Source organism: Zalophus californianus, chromosome 4 (assembly GCF_009762305.2).
Source record: "Zalophus californianus isolate mZalCal1 chromosome 4, mZalCal1.pri.v2, whole genome shotgun sequence".
NCBI classification, from domain to species: Eukaryota; Metazoa; Chordata; class Mammalia; order Carnivora; family Otariidae; genus Zalophus; species Zalophus californianus.
This window is the reverse complement of record NC_045598.1, coordinates 101,007,969-101,025,884: the sequence shown is the minus strand read 5'-3', so window position 1 is coordinate 101,025,884 and position 17,916 is coordinate 101,007,969. Positions and strand designations below refer to the sequence as shown.

Here is a 17,916-nt window from a genome sequence, read left to right as displayed (position 1 = left end):
CTTCTGGAGGGAAAGGGGAGGAGCTCACCCAACAGGTCTCCAGCTTGAACACACTAGCGTTGGGCTCCTCTCTTTCCTGGCCAGAGCCTCAAGTGTCTGCAGGTTACAGTTCCCTGCTGCCCGCCTATGTTTCAAGGTCACCTCTGCTCACCCAAAGCCCATTCCCATTGTTTTCAGTTTCCAACTGCCCCAGGGGGATCCAGGTGACTGTTCCCAGACTTGTCTGCGTCCCCCGTCCCCCTGGTGACCTGCCTCATCGCCATAGATGCTTAGCTCCAGAAACCAAAGAGTTGGGTGGCAAGTTTGATGTACCAAGCTGGCCTCCGCACATCTCTATTTGGAGGGGTTTCATGCTAAGTGAAAGGACTGAATGGTCCCAGGCCTCACCAGTTGCTGGAAACTAGGGACTCCCTGGAAGTGGTTTGATGTCATTTAATCACAGAAGAGGCTCCCCTGAGATGTCTTCCCTGACCCACGAGGGCTGGAGTGGTTCTTCTGCAGAGATGTTCCCAGAATGTCCTGGACACATTTCCTGCGTATGGGCGGCCTCCCCGGTCCCCCGAGGCTGTGGCTAGTTAAGAGCAGAGACCCAGAGAGGCTCATTCCATAAGCACACCAAGTGCCCCTGTGCTGGCGTGCTTGATGCTGGGGGTATAGGTATGAGACACAGAGAGACTCTCACATGTTCTAATGCTCCAGAACAGGGAAGGGGAAGGCTGGTTTTGTTCCCTGCCTAACATCAAATCCAGCTTCCCGGTGGTGAATTATTTTGCAAACCGGAAGTGTGACTTTTGGGATTTGGCCCCTGGTGGGGGAAGGAAGAACTCCCGAATACCAAGGCATCAGGTGTTAATGCCGGGGCAAGATGGGGCCTCCAGCAAAGGCTCAGGCTGAAACAGACTCTCTGCTGAGGACATATGCCGGGGTCACTGCTGCGGCAAATTGGGCAGTGTCCATTTTATCTGGCTTTGGCGGGTGGGGGAAAGAGGCAGTGTGACCTTGGAGGGGTTAACGAAGCAAGGGGCTGCTAAGGGACCTGGCTAGACCCTTCCTTCTGTCAGGTCTAGCGTTCGAAGATGCCTGAGTAAAGCCGGGACTTTGATACACAAGGACCACCCCCGGGCTTCCACTGAAGTGGATCTACTGCTCTCTGGGTTAATGTTAATGGACACAGTAGGAATCATGGACGTGACTTCACAGCCAGAAGGCCGCCAGACTGAGGCAACCACTGCCTAACGTTGCCACAGCCTAGGCTGGGCACCACAGGGGGACTTGATCTTGTCCTTGTCTGTCCAGAGGAAAGATGCAGGTGTGAGGTGTGGGGAGAAGAGCAAACAAAATCACAAACGTGAAGCTTCCAGAAGGTCTAGGGGCTGTGCAAATGTTAGGAAACAAAAGTCTCAGCGCGGTTGTCTCGTATCCTAGCTCCTGGGGGCCTAGAAGGAGGAGAAAAGCAGTTGCTTGTATGCAGAACTGCATCCTCTCAGATTTCCAGCTCCTGAGGAAGTGCTGGTGGTGGGGGGAAGGATGAGGGTATGGGTGACCGTGGCCTTCCTTTCCTGGGGACAGAGGAAGAACAGAGGAACCGGTCCTGCCATCCCTTGAGGGAGGAGCGCGGGACAGAGTTCCGGCCTTTGCTGGCTGTGCTCTCGAGCAAGGCTCTGATTTCTCTGGGCCTGTTTTCCTCTTCCAGCGACACCATCTCTATGGACTCTCCCCACTCTAGTGTCTAGTGGTGGTCAGAGAGCTTAAAACTTGGGAACCATCCATAGCTCAACACAATGCCACAAAAGCTTGTCTAAGTCTGCATTAGGCTCTGGGGCTCAGCTGTTACCTGACTACAGAGGAGGGAGGGAGCTCTCCGGTGGACTCCTGCTCTGTCTGGCCTCGGTCGTCCACGATCGGGGGGGGGGGGGGTACGGTGCCCTGTACAGATGAGGAGCCAGACGCCAAGTGCGACCACTTACTGTTCCGGTATCATTGGGATGGACCATGGAAATGGGCCCCAGCCGTCATTTTGCAGTAAGGAAACAGACCCAGGAGAGTAAAGAGAGTTGAGTAACTTAGAGAAAAAGACCCAAATCGAAAGAGAACAGGTGAATGAGAAACAATGTGAAAGAAAGCAAACAAGATGTTCACTCTCGTTTGCAGAAATGGAAGCTTCCAAAGAGAGAGAATAGTCTCTTCTCTTTTGCCTCCGTCTTCCCCCTTCTGCAGTCCTCCCTTGCCCTGGCTACTTTTGTTCCTGTCCTGGGGAGCACCTGCATGTCTCTGTTCCTGCAAGACTGGCAACCCATGAGCTGGGCTGGGCTGCATGGGCTCCACAGAAGGATCTGGTGTGCCGGTTAAGCCTGCCCTCTGCCCTCTTTCCAAATATTCTCTCTTATCCCTATTTCTTTTTCTTTAGCAAATATATTGGGAGGGCAGACTCCTGGCTCTGTGCCCTTTGGGCCTCCAGGAGGCTGTGCCTCTCCTACCTGTTCTGAGCCCTGTGCCCTCAGGCCAAACTCAGGGCAGCAATTACAAGGTCACCAGTCCAGGTGGGTATAGAGTCTAGACTTGTCTTGTTTAGGGGAACTCATACTTGGGACACCCTTCACTCCACTCCCTACAACCCTGTTTATTCTGGTCCAGAGAACTTGTCTTGTCTTGTCTTTTTTTTCTTTTCTGTTCTTTTCTTTTCTTTTCATGTCTTTTCTTTCCTTTCCTTTTTTCCTTTTTAAAGATTATTTATTTTAGAGAGACGGAGAGCAGCAGAAGGGGCAGAGGAGAGGGAGACAGAATCCCAAGCAGACTCCACACTGAGCATGGAGCCGGATGCAGGGCTCGATCCCAGGACCCTGAGCTCATGACCTGAGCCAAAATCAAGAACCGGTCGCTGAACCAACTGAGCCACCCAGATGCTTCCAGAATCTCTTTCTTTAGGAACCTCATCTTCCTTCCTTCATTCCTTATGCATTGACTGAGCGCTCGCTCTGGGTCAGACACAGGTGGGAATACAGCTGTGTGCAGGTCGTCAGCACGGGGTCCTCACGGTGTCTTCTAGAGTCCACCGTCTAGTTAGGGAGACAGACAAGTTAATAAGCAACCACCTGGACTGTGACAAGTGCCTAGTGGAGAGACACGCTTCACCCCTCCCTGGAAGACTGGAGACTCTCTAGGGGAGGCGTTGGCTGAGGGACAAGTTGGCTGAGGGAAGGGTGCCAGGAAACAGGCCTGTGTTTCCGGCAGGAGTGGCCATGGTGCGAGTGTGGTGGGTGTGACTGGAGTGTGTTCAGGTGCGGGTTTGAGAGGTGTCAGAAGCTATAAAAATCCCCCCACCCTCGATATGCTGCACTGCTCAAACTCTATGTTGCCTGGCCCCAGACACCCCTGCTATAAACTTTCCTCTTTTTGTTACCATGGGGATTCTAGTGTGTTCTTGAGAGGCCTGCACCCTAGCCCAGCTCTGCTACTGATTTATGGGTGACCTTGGGAAAGTCACTTTACTTCTCAGGCTTCAGTTTCCTCATTTGTGAAATGAGGAAGGGAAGGAGCCCATAGCTAAAAGCTGGAATCTCTAAGGCTTATATTAGCCCTAAAATTTGAATTCCACAAACACTTTGATCTGTCCTGGGGACGGGACAGGGAGCCTCCCTTGTTTACCCGTGATTAGGAGGGAGTTGTTTTGCCTACTGGTGAAAGAAATGCTCATAATCAGGACTAGCTACTTAGTTCCCAAGGCTTGGTGCAAAATCAAATATGAGGCCCCATGGCGGAGTGGTATGCCAGACACAGGGTCCCCGTGACTGCACCAGCCTCATGTCCACGAAACCACCCTGCTCGTAACTGAGCGGGCAACTTTACAGATTCCAGCTGGTGCGAGGGGGACTTTCGATCCTGGCACATGAAACGGATATTCCTACCTCAATAAGGGCAGGGTCCATGCTAAGATGATGACAGGGCCAGCAGGCGATGTGCCCACCCACTGTTGCCAGCACCTATTTTGGGAGAAGGGCTGACTTCACTCGTGCAGGTTCTTCTGTTTCTTGAGGAAAGACTGCACTCTTTATTAGTGGGGAGCTTCAGGTTTCTAGAACAGACTGGTGACTGTTCTAGAGTTTGCAACTGACCCCAGGGTCCCCTGCCCTTGGGGACAGAGTGGCCAATCCACTTTTTGTTAGTCCCCCCCCACACTCCATCATAATGAGTCTCTTTCATGCCTGGAAACACCAACTCCCATTCCCTCCCCATTACCCTTGTGTGGGATCCCATGATAAAGGAGGACTCCCTGCAAACTCCTTCAGAGTCCCTTGATGCTTTAAGAAGCACTCTAAGTAACCACTTTAATCACTTAAGGAATGAGAGATTTACTTTTTTTTTCTGATGAGATTTTCTTCTGAATTCAGTTTTTAAAACGAGAGTGTCCTTATTTTTGTAGTATAAAAACTCTCTGGGCATTACCTTGTTTCAGATTGCACATCTAATTTCCAGTCCCCTTAAAAATCTTGCCAGTTACATTCTGCCTTCATAAATGTCTTTCCCTCTCACATTTCTTTCAATTGCTCACTCTTCATACAGTGCAGATGGATTGCTCCTGCGTCCCCACACCCCCTGCTTCTTCAGGTTCATTAATTTCTTGACGTTATCTTTAAATTCCTTCTTGTTTTCTCATTCCTTCTGCCTCCCTGACTCCCTTCCCTCCCCATCTCAGCAATTCCGTTTGTTTGTGTTTTGTCTGCATATCTATCCATCCATCTGTCTGTCCATCCAACCACCCATGTGTCTCCCTGTCAGTCTGCTGTCCGTGTGTGTGCCTGCTTTGTGTCAGGCACTGGCCCAGGTACTAGGGACACAGAGGTGAAATGGCAAGTGGCTGCCCTCAAGGACAAGACAGCGTGGCGGTCGAGGGCAGACTATACAAATAATCACCAGGCAGTTAGATACGCACACGGCCCACGGATGGTGAGATGGAAGCTTTGGATGGTGAATAAGCACTTGAGAAGGATGTGTCGGCAGGAGCTGGGCAAGGTCTGAGCAGGAGGGACACTGGGCTTTAGCGTGGGAGCATGTAACAGCGTAATGTTTGCAAGAAGTGCCAAACCCTGGCCTATCGCTGGAGCGTAAAGTTGGGGAATCTGGAGATAGGGCAGGAACTGCTGACAACATAGTAGTCCAGAGAGGTGGGCAGGGCCTAGATCTCGAAGGGCCTTATCCGTTATCCTAAGACACTCAGGGCTATCCTAAGGGTCCTGGTTGGTTTTCAGGTAGGGGGCGACGTGGTCAGATTTGGTGTTGGGTAGACAACTCTGGCAACAAGGATGCAAGTGGATTTCATGGTGACTCTCTGAGGCAGGGAGGCCGGGCAAGAGATAATGAGGGCCTAAACCAGGCCATGTTCCTAAGGAGGGTGGGGACACACTCAGCAGGCACTTTGGAGGGGAAATGGGTAGGACTGACTGATAGGCTGGAGGGAGAGGGGGCGAAGGACCTCCCAGGTTTCTGGCTTGGGAAAGTGGGTGCATAGGGGGTGTTGTGACCCTGCTCAGGCATTTCCTGAAGTAGCGTCTGTTCCACCTCAGGTTGGCCCCAGTTGCCCTCTGTGTCCCAATTTGTTAACATAAATCAGGGCTTTATTTCTTGCCGAGATTTTTTTTTAAATTTTATTATGTTATGTTAGTCACCATACAATACATCATTAGTTTTTGATGTGGTGATCCACGCTTCATTGTTTTCGTATAACACCCAGTGCTCCATGCAGTACGTGCCCTCCTTAATACCCATCACCAGGCTAACTCATCCCCCACCCCCTCCCCTCTAAAACCCTGTTTGTTTCTCAGAGTCCATTCTGTCATGGTTCATCTCCCCCTCCGATTTCCCCCCCCTTCATTTTTCCCTTCCTTCTCCTAATGTCCTCCATGCCATTCCTTATGTTCCACAAATAAGTGAAACCATATGATAATTGGCTTTCTCTGCTTGACTTATTTCACTTAGCATAATCTCCAGTCCCATCCATGTTGATGTAAAAGTTGGGTATTCATCCTTTCTGATGGCTGAGTAATATTCCATTGTATAGATGGACCGAGATTCTTGAAGTATCCTCTTAATCTCTTCCAATCCATCCTACCCACGGGTGCCAAAGTAATCTTCCAGGGACAGCTGAACAGGTTGCCGAGTGCATACTGAATAATCTCCAAGTTCTTTGGCCTGTCAATATTCATTGCTAGTGGGGACATGGAGACATGCTCTTTGCCCTTAACGAGTATAATTTTCCACAGAAGCTGAGGCATATTACCTGTAAAGTAGCTAAATGTCAAACAGTCTTTAAGAAGGGGAATGGAATCCTGCTCTGAGAGGAAAGAAGGAAGGAGGCAGAGTATCTCCTAGCGGTGACCCAAGGTGACCCTGGTCTTTTCCCATCATGTCTTTCCAGGTGTGTCTTCCGTTCTCCCCTACACCTATGCTCTCTGGTCTGTCCATACCACCTAAAAGGGACTCCCTTTTCCCACCTCTGTGACTTGGCAGACTTCCTTGCCCCTGCCTGGGACACATTCCCCCCCCATTTCTGTCTGTTGAAATTCTACTCATCTTTCAGTATTCAGCCCAAATGCAAGTGCTTTATTGAGTCCCTTACCCCGATGGGATATTTTTTCTTTCTTTCTTCCTTTCTTTCTTCCTTCCTTCCTTCCTTCCTTCCTTCCTTCCTTCCTTCCTTCCTTCCTTCCTTCCTTCCTTCCTTCCTTCCTTCCTTTCTTTCTTTCTTTCTTTCTTTCTTTCTTTCTTTCTTTCTTTCTTTCTTTCTTTCTTTCTTTCTTTCTTTTTCTTTCTTTCTCTCTTTCTCTCTTTTTTTCTTTCTTTCTTTCTTTCTTTCTTTCTTTCTTTCTTTCTTTCTTTCTTTCTTTCTTTCTTTCTTTCTTTCTTTCTCTTCCTTCCTTCCTTCCTTCCTTCCTTCCTTCCTTCCTTTCTTTCTTTCTTTCTTTCTTTCTTTCTTTCTTTCTTTCTCTTTCTTTCTTTCTTTCTTTCTTTCTTTCTTTCTTTCTTTCTTTCTTTCTTTCTTTCTTTCTTTCTTTCTTTTTGAAGATTTTATTTTATTTGTCAGAGAGAGAGCACAAGCAGGGGGAGCAGCAGAGGGAGAGGGAGAAGCAGGCTCCCCACTGATCCAGGGACCCTGGGATCATGACCTGAGCTGAAGGCAGCCGCCAACTGACTGAACCACCCAGGCACCCCTGGGATCCTCTTTCTAACGGCCTTTGTACATTTTACTGTGTATGTACCTGCCCTGTATGATATTTTACTGCCCCCACAAGCCTGGGAACAGAGATGGAGCACTGGAAGCCTTAGCTGTGGGTCTGGCCCACAGATGTGTTTCATTGGTTTTCACTTTTTTTTTAATCAAAATTAATTTGTTCAAAAAATGATAACCAATATCAAACATACAGAAAAGTACAAATTATGCTGTAATGTAGACTCAGGACCTACCGCCAAGAAGGATCACTGCGGGCTGCCCACTCTCGAAGAGATAAAATATTACAAATACAATTGCAGCACCAGCCCACACATTCTCAGAGCTGATCCTCACACTGTTTTCGAAATTTAGAATTAGGTGCCAATATTTAGAAATCAAGAAATTTCATATAAAGATTGGGAAGGTTTTGCTTTCCTTGGCGAGTCCAAAGATCTGGGAACTTGGGGTGCATCCCAGGCCTGAATCAGCAGGAGCGCTGCAGCCTCTCCTCCCAGGAGCAGAGAGTGTGTGGTCTCCTGCACACCACAGTCCCCACCATTCCCCAAGGCCTCTCAGCTCTAGCCTGACTCACAATCCCGGGGACTGGCTCAGACAGGCATGTAAGTTTCATATTTTCATGTAGACCCCTGGAAGTCCTTTGATTACTATGCCTGAACCACAAACTCACTGGATGACCTCGAGCAAATTATTTACCTCTCTGTGCTGCCATTTCCTCAGATGTCAGGATATTAAGAGTACCTGCTTTTGAGTGATGTTTGAGGATTATTAGCTAAAATGTGTAAAGAAATACCCGGCACATAATTTGGCCACCGGCAGTCCATGATCTTTAGTCCAAAACTCTAGGGGCTAGATGTGCTTTGAAATTCAGATTTCTTTTAGATTTTAATAAGGTAATAAGGTAATATCATATATTACATAACACCCCCAGGAGGCTCTGGGCCAGCACTTTGTAATTGCACACATTGAAATATCTTCAGGGAAAAAGCATGAATATTCACACGAACTGTGATACAGACTTGGCTCGCCATCCTCATGGGCGCTTCCCGGGTGTAAGGGTGTAATCTGTAGCCGATTCCTATAATCAGAGGGCAGGGAGAGACCTAAGAGGCCACTCCAGGTTGGTAGGTGGCAGTTGTAAGAAGCAAAGGGACCTTACTTATGAGGCTTGTCTTGGGTGGCCCCAAGACGAATGGATCCTTGCACCCACCTGCCAGATCTTAAAAGTTTATATGGAGGCCTTCTCTGGGTTCGGTCATGGATACTGGACAGGTGTTCTCAACACCACATCATTATCTCAAGGCTGTGTCCTTGGAGCAGCCTCTGGGAATGGGAAAGGCAAGCAGGGCCCGCATTCCAAGGACAGGGGAGGGGGTGAGGAGCCTCCTAGAGCCCTGGTCCAGCTTGAGGGTCAATCAACAGTCACATCTCTTCCATGACCTCCCCCAATAGCTTCATCCATTTCAGGGTGAGCCAGACTGCCTGGAGCTGTAGGGATGCCAGGCATGAGGAAGCCCATCCTAATCCCAGAGCTGCCCTGCCCTCGTCCCAGACTTCAGCTCTTTCTTGGGTATTTTGACTTACTAATGAGAGGTCAGTTTTTGTTATTGTTCTTTGTATGTTAATAAAGTAATTGAGAATTTTATATGTGGGGTGAAAGACAGGGTCTCTGGGTTTCTACAACAGCTGGTCTGGCTGGTCTTCCAGTCCACCTCGCCCCCTCTCACCCCTTCAGGCCCCCCCCCACCTTCCTGTGGGCCCTTCCCCCAGCCACTCACCCACCTGCCCCATCCCCCTCTGCCCTGAGGCCAGCCTCATTATCCTGTATGACACCCTAACCGATCTAAGCTCCCCTGGGGTAAACCCTTCCCACCTGGCAGGCCAGCCTCCTCACTCCCCTTCACCCTCTCCTTGGCACCACTGCTCAGGCTCCTCATCTGTCTGGAACACCTCACTCTTCTACCCAAGCCCCACCCACCCTTAAAGGCCTAGCTGAGGCCCCACTGCTCTCTGGGGCTCCTCCCCCAACCCCCATCAGGTGAGCTCCGTTCCCTGGACTCACCTACCCTTAGGGCTTAACTGGGTGGCTGAGCACTTACCTGCCCTTTCATTCCTTCATTCACCTTACTCTGTGCTGCATCCAGGTGGGGGAGGGGGGCCAGGAAAGAAAAGCGGGGAGAAGGGGATGGAGACTGAGACAGAGGTGAGGAGGAAGGAAGGGGGAGGAGATGGGGGGGAGGGAGGGAGGGAGAGGGAGCAGGGGAGCAGAGGGAAGAGGGAGGGAGGAGGGAAGGGGGCTTCCGTGCATTAGCTCTAAAGGCCGGAAGCCCTCAGTTCTGTGCCCACTATAAGTAAGAAGGGCCAACGTCTTGGGCCCAAACATTCCAAGGCCTTTATGCTTATTCAGCTAGACCACCAGCTGGTCACATGCCCTCTCCTCTGTCTCTGCTCACACTGCCCTCCCTTGCCCTCTGGCCACAGTGCTCCTTCCCTGCCCTGGTGGGTTCAGAGATATGGAATCTCATTAGGCTAAAAACTCAGCTGAGGGGCCCTCGTCCCAGATTCTACCACCCTTCTTCCCTTCGCTGGCTCCTGGCACACACGTGTGAAAGTGGGTGCACCACCCAGGAGCTGGACAGGGGCTACCTCTTGTGCTCTGTGCCCTGCAGGGAGGCCGGAGGGAGTGTTTCATTCTCACCTACCCCCATCATATGGGCCACTCTGCTCTGATGCCCCCTGCTGATCCTCCGGCCCTTGGGGTTTTGAAGGTGATAGAAACCTTCATCCCCACCAGAATATTCTTCCCCTTTCTCCTTAGAATGAAAGCATAAATTATCTCCTTTGGGGTAATCAAATTCAACTGAATTCATAATCGGTACATTCCCCGGGTAAGAAAGAAGCCATCCGGATGTTGTGTGTGACTCTTCTGTGGCTCTGGTTCATAAAGATGGGCAACAGCCCAGTAAGGAGACAGGCAGCTCTCACCTCCCACTCTCTGAGCCCGACAGCCACGTCCTCATCTGCTTCAGGCCACGCGGCCTCTGCTGGCCCTGAAAGTGTTTCCTTTGACTGTTGGTCCTGTGTTCAGTTGCCGACTGTGTCATCATTCAAGTCCCCACACCTGCCTTGGTTGGCCTCCTCTCCTGAGGGCGACTGAGAAGGCCAGTGATGAAGGGGAAGATGGAGGGAAAGGACAGAAGCTAAGGAGGGAGAGGGATAGAGCTTCCTCACAGCAGACAGTGTAAGGGAGAGAAGGGAAGAGGAGAAAAGAGTAGGGAGGAGCTGATTCTGGGGGGAGCGGGGGAGGGGGTAGTAGACCCCTCTATCTCTTGCGCTGCGCAGGAGACAAAGTTTTAGGGGCGTTCACACCTGTCCCCTTTACTTTCCTGGGAACCCCTGGTGTGGTTTCATGATGTGATTTGAAAGGTTAGATACTGGCTATGAATTGCCAGGGTGGCCCCGGTGGGTCCTAGGGGTCTTCAAGGACACTGACATTGGCGGTAGAGGCTGGTTAAGTCTCTGCTTCTCCTTCCCCTGCCCAGGCCATCGGGCAAGGGCTTGCAGGCCCTCCCAGCTGCCCCTCAGGGCTTCTCCTGGGTCCTAGGGAGCCTCCTGCACGGGGCTGGGCAAGAAGGAGGTGGCCCAAAGGAGCCAGCCTCCCCCAAGGAGCAGCAGGGCACACTCCTGCCTGCGCTCTGCTGCACCACTGACAAACCCCTCCACCCCACCCCCACCGAGCTGTAAATTTAGGCAGTTCGGGGCTGCAAGATTCAGTGGACAGATAGAGGCTTTCAAATCAGTCTTTCTGGGCTAAACGTCCTGGTCACTTAGCAGTTAGTGAGTGGCATCTGATGATCAAGTTTCCTTATCAATAAAAGTCAGTAAGGATCCCAACCTCGAGGTTTCTGAAGAGGGTTAAATGAAGTGATATTTGCCTGGAACATAACAGGTGCTTAGTCCAACTTAATTCCCCCCCTCCAGACACTTCTGCCCACCTCCATTCCATCCCCCTAGAAATGGAGGGGGAAGGAGGAAGGTATGTATTCACATCAACCACAGCGTCCTCCAGATTAGGCATTAAAATGTTTATTACTCTTTTCACTGAGCTGCATGTAGGAATAGGAATTTGTAAAAGATAAATGCTTCACACATAACAAAGGGAATGGAAATAATAGGCAAAACTCTACATGAAAGAGGCCCGAATAGCTCAGAGCCAGCAGCAGAGACTTTTGTATTAGGAGCTGCAGCAAATCTCCTTCTCTGTCCTCTGGAGCGTGGGCAGGACAGAAAGCTTCCGATTGGACCAGGGACTCGGAAGTTTTCCGGTGGGAGGAGGAAAACAGTAAGACGGCCATCTTGTAAAAGGGAGACAGTATGACCTGGGCTCATGGCCGTGTTTCTTTCCATACGATGCCAGAGGGGAGAGCTCGATAGCCGTCTCCCAACAACATCTGCGTCTACGTCTTTCTCACCCCCAGATCAGTGAGTCTTCATTTTTAGGGTCTCTCTGTGCTGTTTCACCAGGGAGCCAATCCACTCCATGGTTTTCTGCTTGGCTTCCTCCCAGCTGAAGAGTGGCTTATACCCCAGATCCCTCTGAGCTTTCTTATAGGAGAAGGTAAATACACTATTTAACAATGTCACTGTGTGGCGGTTGAAGGGGGGTTGATATTTGTAAATTGGACTGAGCAGGAAGCTCACTATTTCCAGTAGGAAGGCAAGCCAGTACTCCAGAAATATAGGAAGGCTCATTCTGGAATCAAGGGAGAAGCCCCATTCCTTGCTCAAAGTGTAATTGAGGTCATCATAGCTCTGGTGAGGTGTGTCATCTGAGATGTAATAGAACTGTCCTTGGACGCTTGGGGCCTTCTTGGGGTCCCGTAGGGCCCTCAAGGCCAGAATGTGAGCCCAGGCCGCATTGCCAACATAGACAGGATTGACTACAGAGAACTTGCTATGATGCGTCAGGATGCCATTGTTCCTCAGGGCCTTGTATATGTAGTTATAAAGGAATATGCTCCCTTCCCCATAGATATACATGGGCCTTAAGGCACAAGTGTGCAGGGTGCCGCCATTTTTAAGAGCCCACCCATTAGCAGCCAGCACTGCCTTCTCTGCAAGCTTTTTGCTGTAGGGGTATGGAGCAGACCATCTTGATTCGAGATGCTTTTCTTCATGGCCATTCTGGATGATCTCCCTGTAGGAGTTGGGCCCAGCCACCTCTATGGTACTGGTATAGATGAAGATCGGCACGTTAGCCTGGGCACAGGCTTCCAACAGGAGCTGGGTACCTGCCCGTGGGGAGTACACCGTCAGTGTCAACAAATAACCCAAAGGCCCAACCATGCCCACAGACCATGTCCACCGCCTCCCCCCAAGTGAGGTGGTTATTGCAGATCAGGAGTGCATTCCTCTGTGTCTCCGGCCTAAGATCTGAACATGCTATAACCATAGGAAAAATGCAAAATTGCAAAAATGAGAAGACGCTGAACTTTGGGTTCTGGAGAGCAAGAATTTCTAGGCTTTTTGGATTTCCTGGACCTGTGTGTGTACTTTGAATTCTGGAAAAGGACAGAGGGTTGCCATTTTATATTTCGCTGAGTGAAGACATTAGAAAATTATCATTTATCCCTACCACTTCGTTAAAAACAGTTTATTTTAAATAAAAAAAAAAAAATATGAGGCCATACTCTCAGAATATGGACTGGAATTTTACCTAGTCCTGATTGAATGCTCCCTACAAAGGCCACTCCTAATTCTGACTGTGACTCCCTTTACCCAGGTCTGAAAAGTGAGGGTGATAAACCTTCCTTTTACTTAGAATTCTGGAGCCTGGCACTGGCCATCAATGTTGACCTTGGTGGAGAACCAGAAGGGGAAGTGTGCCCTCTGGTGGTTAATACCTATAACGAGAAGATCTTGCAGAATCCAGTTAGCTGGGGGAAGTAATGCAGAGCGCCTTCTCTACGAGAAAGAACTTTCCCCGCAAAGCATCCTTTTTATTTCTCTCTCTCTCTCTCTTTTTTTTTTTTGGTATTAAAAACAATCCTTTTTTAAGGTCTTTGTGCAATTTGATTTTTGGGAGAGACAGACTCATTTTTTAAAAAAAATCAAATCTAGAGGCTGAGAAAATTTGGGGTCAATTGACCCGCAAAGGGAAAAATGACCATTATTTGAAGTATCTTCTAAACCTGGAATTGACATTAATTTTAATTAACTGATGCCTCTACCACTTCTCAGGGATTTCAAATCCCCTGTTGTTGGGGGTCCTGGGGAGCAGGAATTAGCAGAGGGGGCTAAAAAGGAAAACTTGGTTAATTTAGCAGCACCCTCCTTGCAGTGTGGGAGTGGTGAGGGTATGGCTAAGCAGAAACTAGAAAGGGTCTTTTTTGAGATTGTGCTACTTTAGGCTGGAGACCCTAAAGCAATGAGTTGCTTTAGAAAAGGAGCCTCTGTCTAACGACTAACTTTGTAGAGCAGGGCAGGAGAACCAGATGTGAATGGGGGTTGGGACACTGTGGTCCTAGAGAGACTGGCCTCCAGGGCTCAGAAGGATGACTTTGCATGTGAAGCTAATAAGGGATTTAAGCTAATCCCTTACATAAAGGTGTCTAGTTTTAAAGTAGTTGGAAAGCCACAATCCAGAAAGAACCACCAGGCATTTAAGGGATGAGGATCTAAGGAGGGTGTACTTTGGGCACCTAGCTAAAAACGACCCTTTAATAGCAGACCCAGCAGTGAGCTGAAGAAGTACTCTTATGGAGAAGGGGAAGCTATTATCATTAAGAAGATATCATGGGAAGGCCAGTCCTGGGTGATTCTGTTGTGCCAGACTGCTATGAACTAGCTTTGCAGGTCTCTTGAGAGGAATCCTTCTTTGGGGTGAGCAGGAAGGTGCTAGATGTTCTCATTACGCTGGGTGATCCTGCACAGGAGTCCTGCCTGAAGGAAACTGGCCTGGAGCTGTGGCCCTTCGCTCACAGTGGACACGGGGGCCCTTCCTATCACAGAGCTCTTAGTTCTTGGCCTTACTGTGTGACCACCAGCTTAGAGGCACACAGAAGGGCTAAAATGATGACCAGGGAGGCACTTGTAAGATCTGGTCCTCGCCCAGGGAAGCAGAAGGTAGTTGGATCACGAGAGTTCAAGGTTAGCTTGGAGTCCATGCTTGATTGAAGCTGCAGTAAAGAGAGATTTTGTGGCCTTTGGAGACACACGGGTGTGGGTTTAAATTCTAGCTTTCCTACTCAGGGGGACTTGGACAAGTTTCTTAGCTTTGCTCAGCCCCAGGTTCCTCATCTAAAACACTGAGCATAACAGCCTTGAATCTCTCAGGGGTGATAAGAAAAAGGAGCTGGAGCAGGCTCAGTGGGTGTTCAGTGATGGGGGCCTCTCCTCCCTTCCTGGTCTGTTTTCTGAGCCTCATTCCCCCACCTCACTCCATATCCTCCCTGGGATACTATACCCTTCAGATTGACATTCATGATGGTCTCTCGGTGAAGGACATTCATGACGTCAATGACAGAAGCGGTGTGAATGACAACCGAGGTGCCCTGGCAGGCTCTCTTCAGGCACTGCTCATCCAGAATGTCTCCTTCCACCATGATCACCTTGGTCTTGCTCTGGAGCTCTGTGTGAACATGAATCAGATCATTGGAAGGCTTTCTGGATCTGGAAGTTTCCTGATAAAGGTGGTGTTTACCCAGGGAGAGGGCAGAGATGGGAGATTAATCCATGGAAGGAACAATTAAACAAAGGCACAGAAGTCAGAATGTATAGCATTTATTGGGAAAGAGCAAACATCCGTTTCCACCCCATTTTATTCTTAAAAAAAAAAAAAAGAATTTGTGCAGTGAGGAGTCAAGTATGCCTGGGATGCAAATTGTTAAAGAGATTCATGGGAAGTTCATAAAATTCATTAAGGAGAGTGGGGTGATTATGGAGCATGGATATAAGAGGAAAGAATTTGAATTTAATTCTGTAGGGAATGAGGAATCCCGCCTGGATTTGGCACAAGAAGAGAAACATAAACAGAGTTGTGGTGTAGGTACAGCCAACCCTGGCTGCAGTACATAAAATGGATCGGTGTGGTGCATCTAAGAGAGAGCAAAGCAATCGAGAGATTCATCGAGAGAATGTCTGCAGCAAAGTTCCGAGGAGGACAGAACCAGGGCTCCCACAGCAGAAGCAGGGAAGGGGAGGGACACACAGGCTTGACTTTTCAGACCTTATGCAGCCGGGTCCTTGTTCTTACTGGAGAGGGGCCGACAGGAAGAGGAAGAGCCCATGTCAACCTGAGTATTTCCTGCTTAGGTGACCAGAAGGATAGTGAAGCCAGTGACAGGGAATTTAGGATGGGCCCAAATGAGAGGTTTAACTGGAAAAAAAAAACCTTATTAGATATCATCTAAAGCAGACATCAGTGCTGAAAATGAGTCAGCCACCAAGGGACTAACTTTCTGGCCATCTAGCTAAGAACAGTGGATTCAACCTCAGGGTCTTCAGCGCCTCTGAAATCCACCGGAAGCGGCAGCACTGCCAATAACATCATCCCCTCAAACGAGCCCGTGACCTAAACATGGCGCTACATGCAGTTTGGATAAATACCCTACACTTATTTTGTGTGTTCTGCTTTGCACACAACTTTCACAGCGTTCTGATTTTTCTTTCACAGCTATCTCATGACATAGGTATTCCAATTTCCACTATACAGGCAAGGCAACTCAGGAGGAGACAGGAGAAGGGGCAGGTCTAAGTCACACTTCCAGTGAAGACTCAAGCCTGCTCCCTGCCTTCAAGCTTTGTTCTCTTTCCCCTGTCACTCAAGTGCAAGACTCGCGCTTTTTTTTTTTTCCTGAGGCAGATTAAGGATAAGTCAATGTATGTATGTATTTAAAGGATAAGATAATTTAACTGAAATCGGCAATGGAGACCAGAGAACAGTGAGAGAGAAACTCAGAGTGAAAAATTCAGGGCAGGGAAATTTCCTTCCTGGGTTACAACTTGGAAGAACCATCTGCTCTCCCTCCCTAAGCCTCTGCCAAGTTTGCTCTGCCCTGAGCTAGTTCCCATGGTTGGGCAGCTCCAAGAAGGCCGTGAAGTGGGAGAATGGCAGGGGAGAAGCTGCTGGGAATCAGTAGGATTTTCTCCGATTGTGTCTCCACATCTGCCTCCCCGCCCCTTCTTCTGTCTCTTTGCTGCTGACTTCAGCAGACAGGCTCAGGTCAACCTATTAGTTTGCAAGGGTGCAGAGAGACCAGAAGAGGGCGCTGCAGATGTCTTGGTGGTGGAGGCATAGCTCCCTCCCTCCTCGAGGCTCTGTGGACGGGACCAGTATTCTGCGAAGCTCGAACGTACACTTGCTGGTGTGGTGTGGACTGCGTTGTAGGGAGGCCCAAAGAGAAACTACTAGACAAATGAGTGGCTAAGAGCACAGCCTCTGCAGTTAGACCTTCGGGTTCAATTCCAGTGTTGCCATTTTTCAGCTGGGGGACCTTGAACAAGTTAGTCTTTGCTGTGGTTTGAGTGTTTGTGTCCCTCCAAATTCATGTGTCGAAATCCTAATGCCAATGTGATATTGTTAGGAGATGGGGCCTTTGGAAGGTGGTCAGGTCGTGAGGGTTTGACCCTCATGAAGCGGATCAGTATTCTTATAAATGAGATCCCAGAGAGAGCCCTCTCCCCTTGTACGGTGTGAGGGCACAGCAAGAAGACACAGACTCTGAACCAGGAAGGGGGCTCTCACCAGAGCCTGACTCTGCTTTGCGCTTGGATTTTTGCCCCCAGAATTGTGAGAAATAAAATTTCTGGTGGGTTTAAGCCACCCAGCCTGTGGTATCTTGTTGTGCAGCTTTGACAGACTAAGACACCTTTCTGTGCCTGCTTTCTCACCTTCAAAAAAGAAGATGATATTACCCATCCCCAGGGATGTTATGAGGAGCAAATGAGTTGACACGCGTAGAACACTGAGCACAGTGCCTGGCACAGAACGACCACTGTGAGGATTCTCCATTGTGATCTGTACAGAGCCCTTGCCTGTCCCAGACACCACCTGACTGCTCACACAGGGGAACCCTTCGTCTAGGTTGAACATTGCCTTTCCCGGGCAACAGCTGTCAGACCGTAAGTATTACTGAGACGTAAGGGTTGCAAACAGTTGATGTTGATCATGTATGTTCGTGTGTGTTCATCAGAGGCATCGTTGAAGCAGAGGGTAGAGAAAATAAGACATCTGAGATGTTCAGAGCACAGGAAAGAAGAGGAGAAGAGTGATGCTCGCAGTCCTGGAGGGCGGGTGTGGGTGGGTGGGCTCCGTGTGGGGAGGTGGGGTCTTTTGGGCACCCGGGGCCTGCGTGTTGATGTCCAGACCGCAGGGGCTGGGGAGGGGGACAGGGATTGCTTTGGGGACACACAGTGGGGAAATGGGAGAGACTGAAGACTCACTTTGCCAAGAGGCAGCCCTGGAGCCCTATGACTGGGGCGTCTGTGATGAGGCTCTACTCCGAGCCTTGAGGTCTGTTAATCAGAGGGCCTCCGCAAGTCGCTTTACCTTCGTATACCTCAATTTCCTCAACATCCTGTTGGGTGAGACCCCGTTCCTACTTTCCTCACAGGGCTGTTTTGAGGATTTGGGGGGTGAAACGGGTTTTATAAATCTAGCTTTTGCTTTTGCACCAGGGGCAGCAGTCTGGGAA

General features: G+C 49.5%; 1 protein-coding gene and 1 long non-coding RNA gene across 3 annotated transcripts in view; one reads left to right on the top strand and one right to left on the bottom strand.

Moving 5' to 3' along the window:
* Nucleotides 1-11,286: 11,286 nt before the first annotated feature.
* The window catches only part of HSD3B2 (hydroxy-delta-5-steroid dehydrogenase, 3 beta- and steroid delta-isomerase 2), a 7,825-nt gene continuing 1,195 nt past the window's right edge, over nucleotides 11,287-17,916 (bottom strand). Inside the window, exons 3-4 of one of the 2 annotated variants that reach the window (XM_027570677.1) lie at nucleotides 14,688-14,852; nucleotides 11,287-12,513 (exon numbers count right to left, since the gene is read on the bottom strand). In XM_027570677.1, the coding sequence (XP_027426478.1) occupies nucleotides 11,702-12,513; nucleotides 14,688-14,852 (977 nt within the window). In that variant the 3' untranslated portion in view covers nucleotides 11,287-11,701. The remainder of the gene's footprint in view (nucleotides 12,514-14,687; nucleotides 14,853-17,916) is intronic. The other variant, XM_027570665.1, reaches the window with a different exon arrangement.
* LOC113909478 overlaps nucleotides 14,859-17,916 on the top strand; it is a 25,509-nt gene continuing 22,451 nt past the window's right edge. The window contains exon 1 of the long non-coding RNA XR_003515749.2: nucleotides 14,859-17,344. This is a non-coding gene — a long non-coding RNA (uncharacterized LOC113909478). The remainder of the gene's footprint in view (nucleotides 17,345-17,916) is intronic.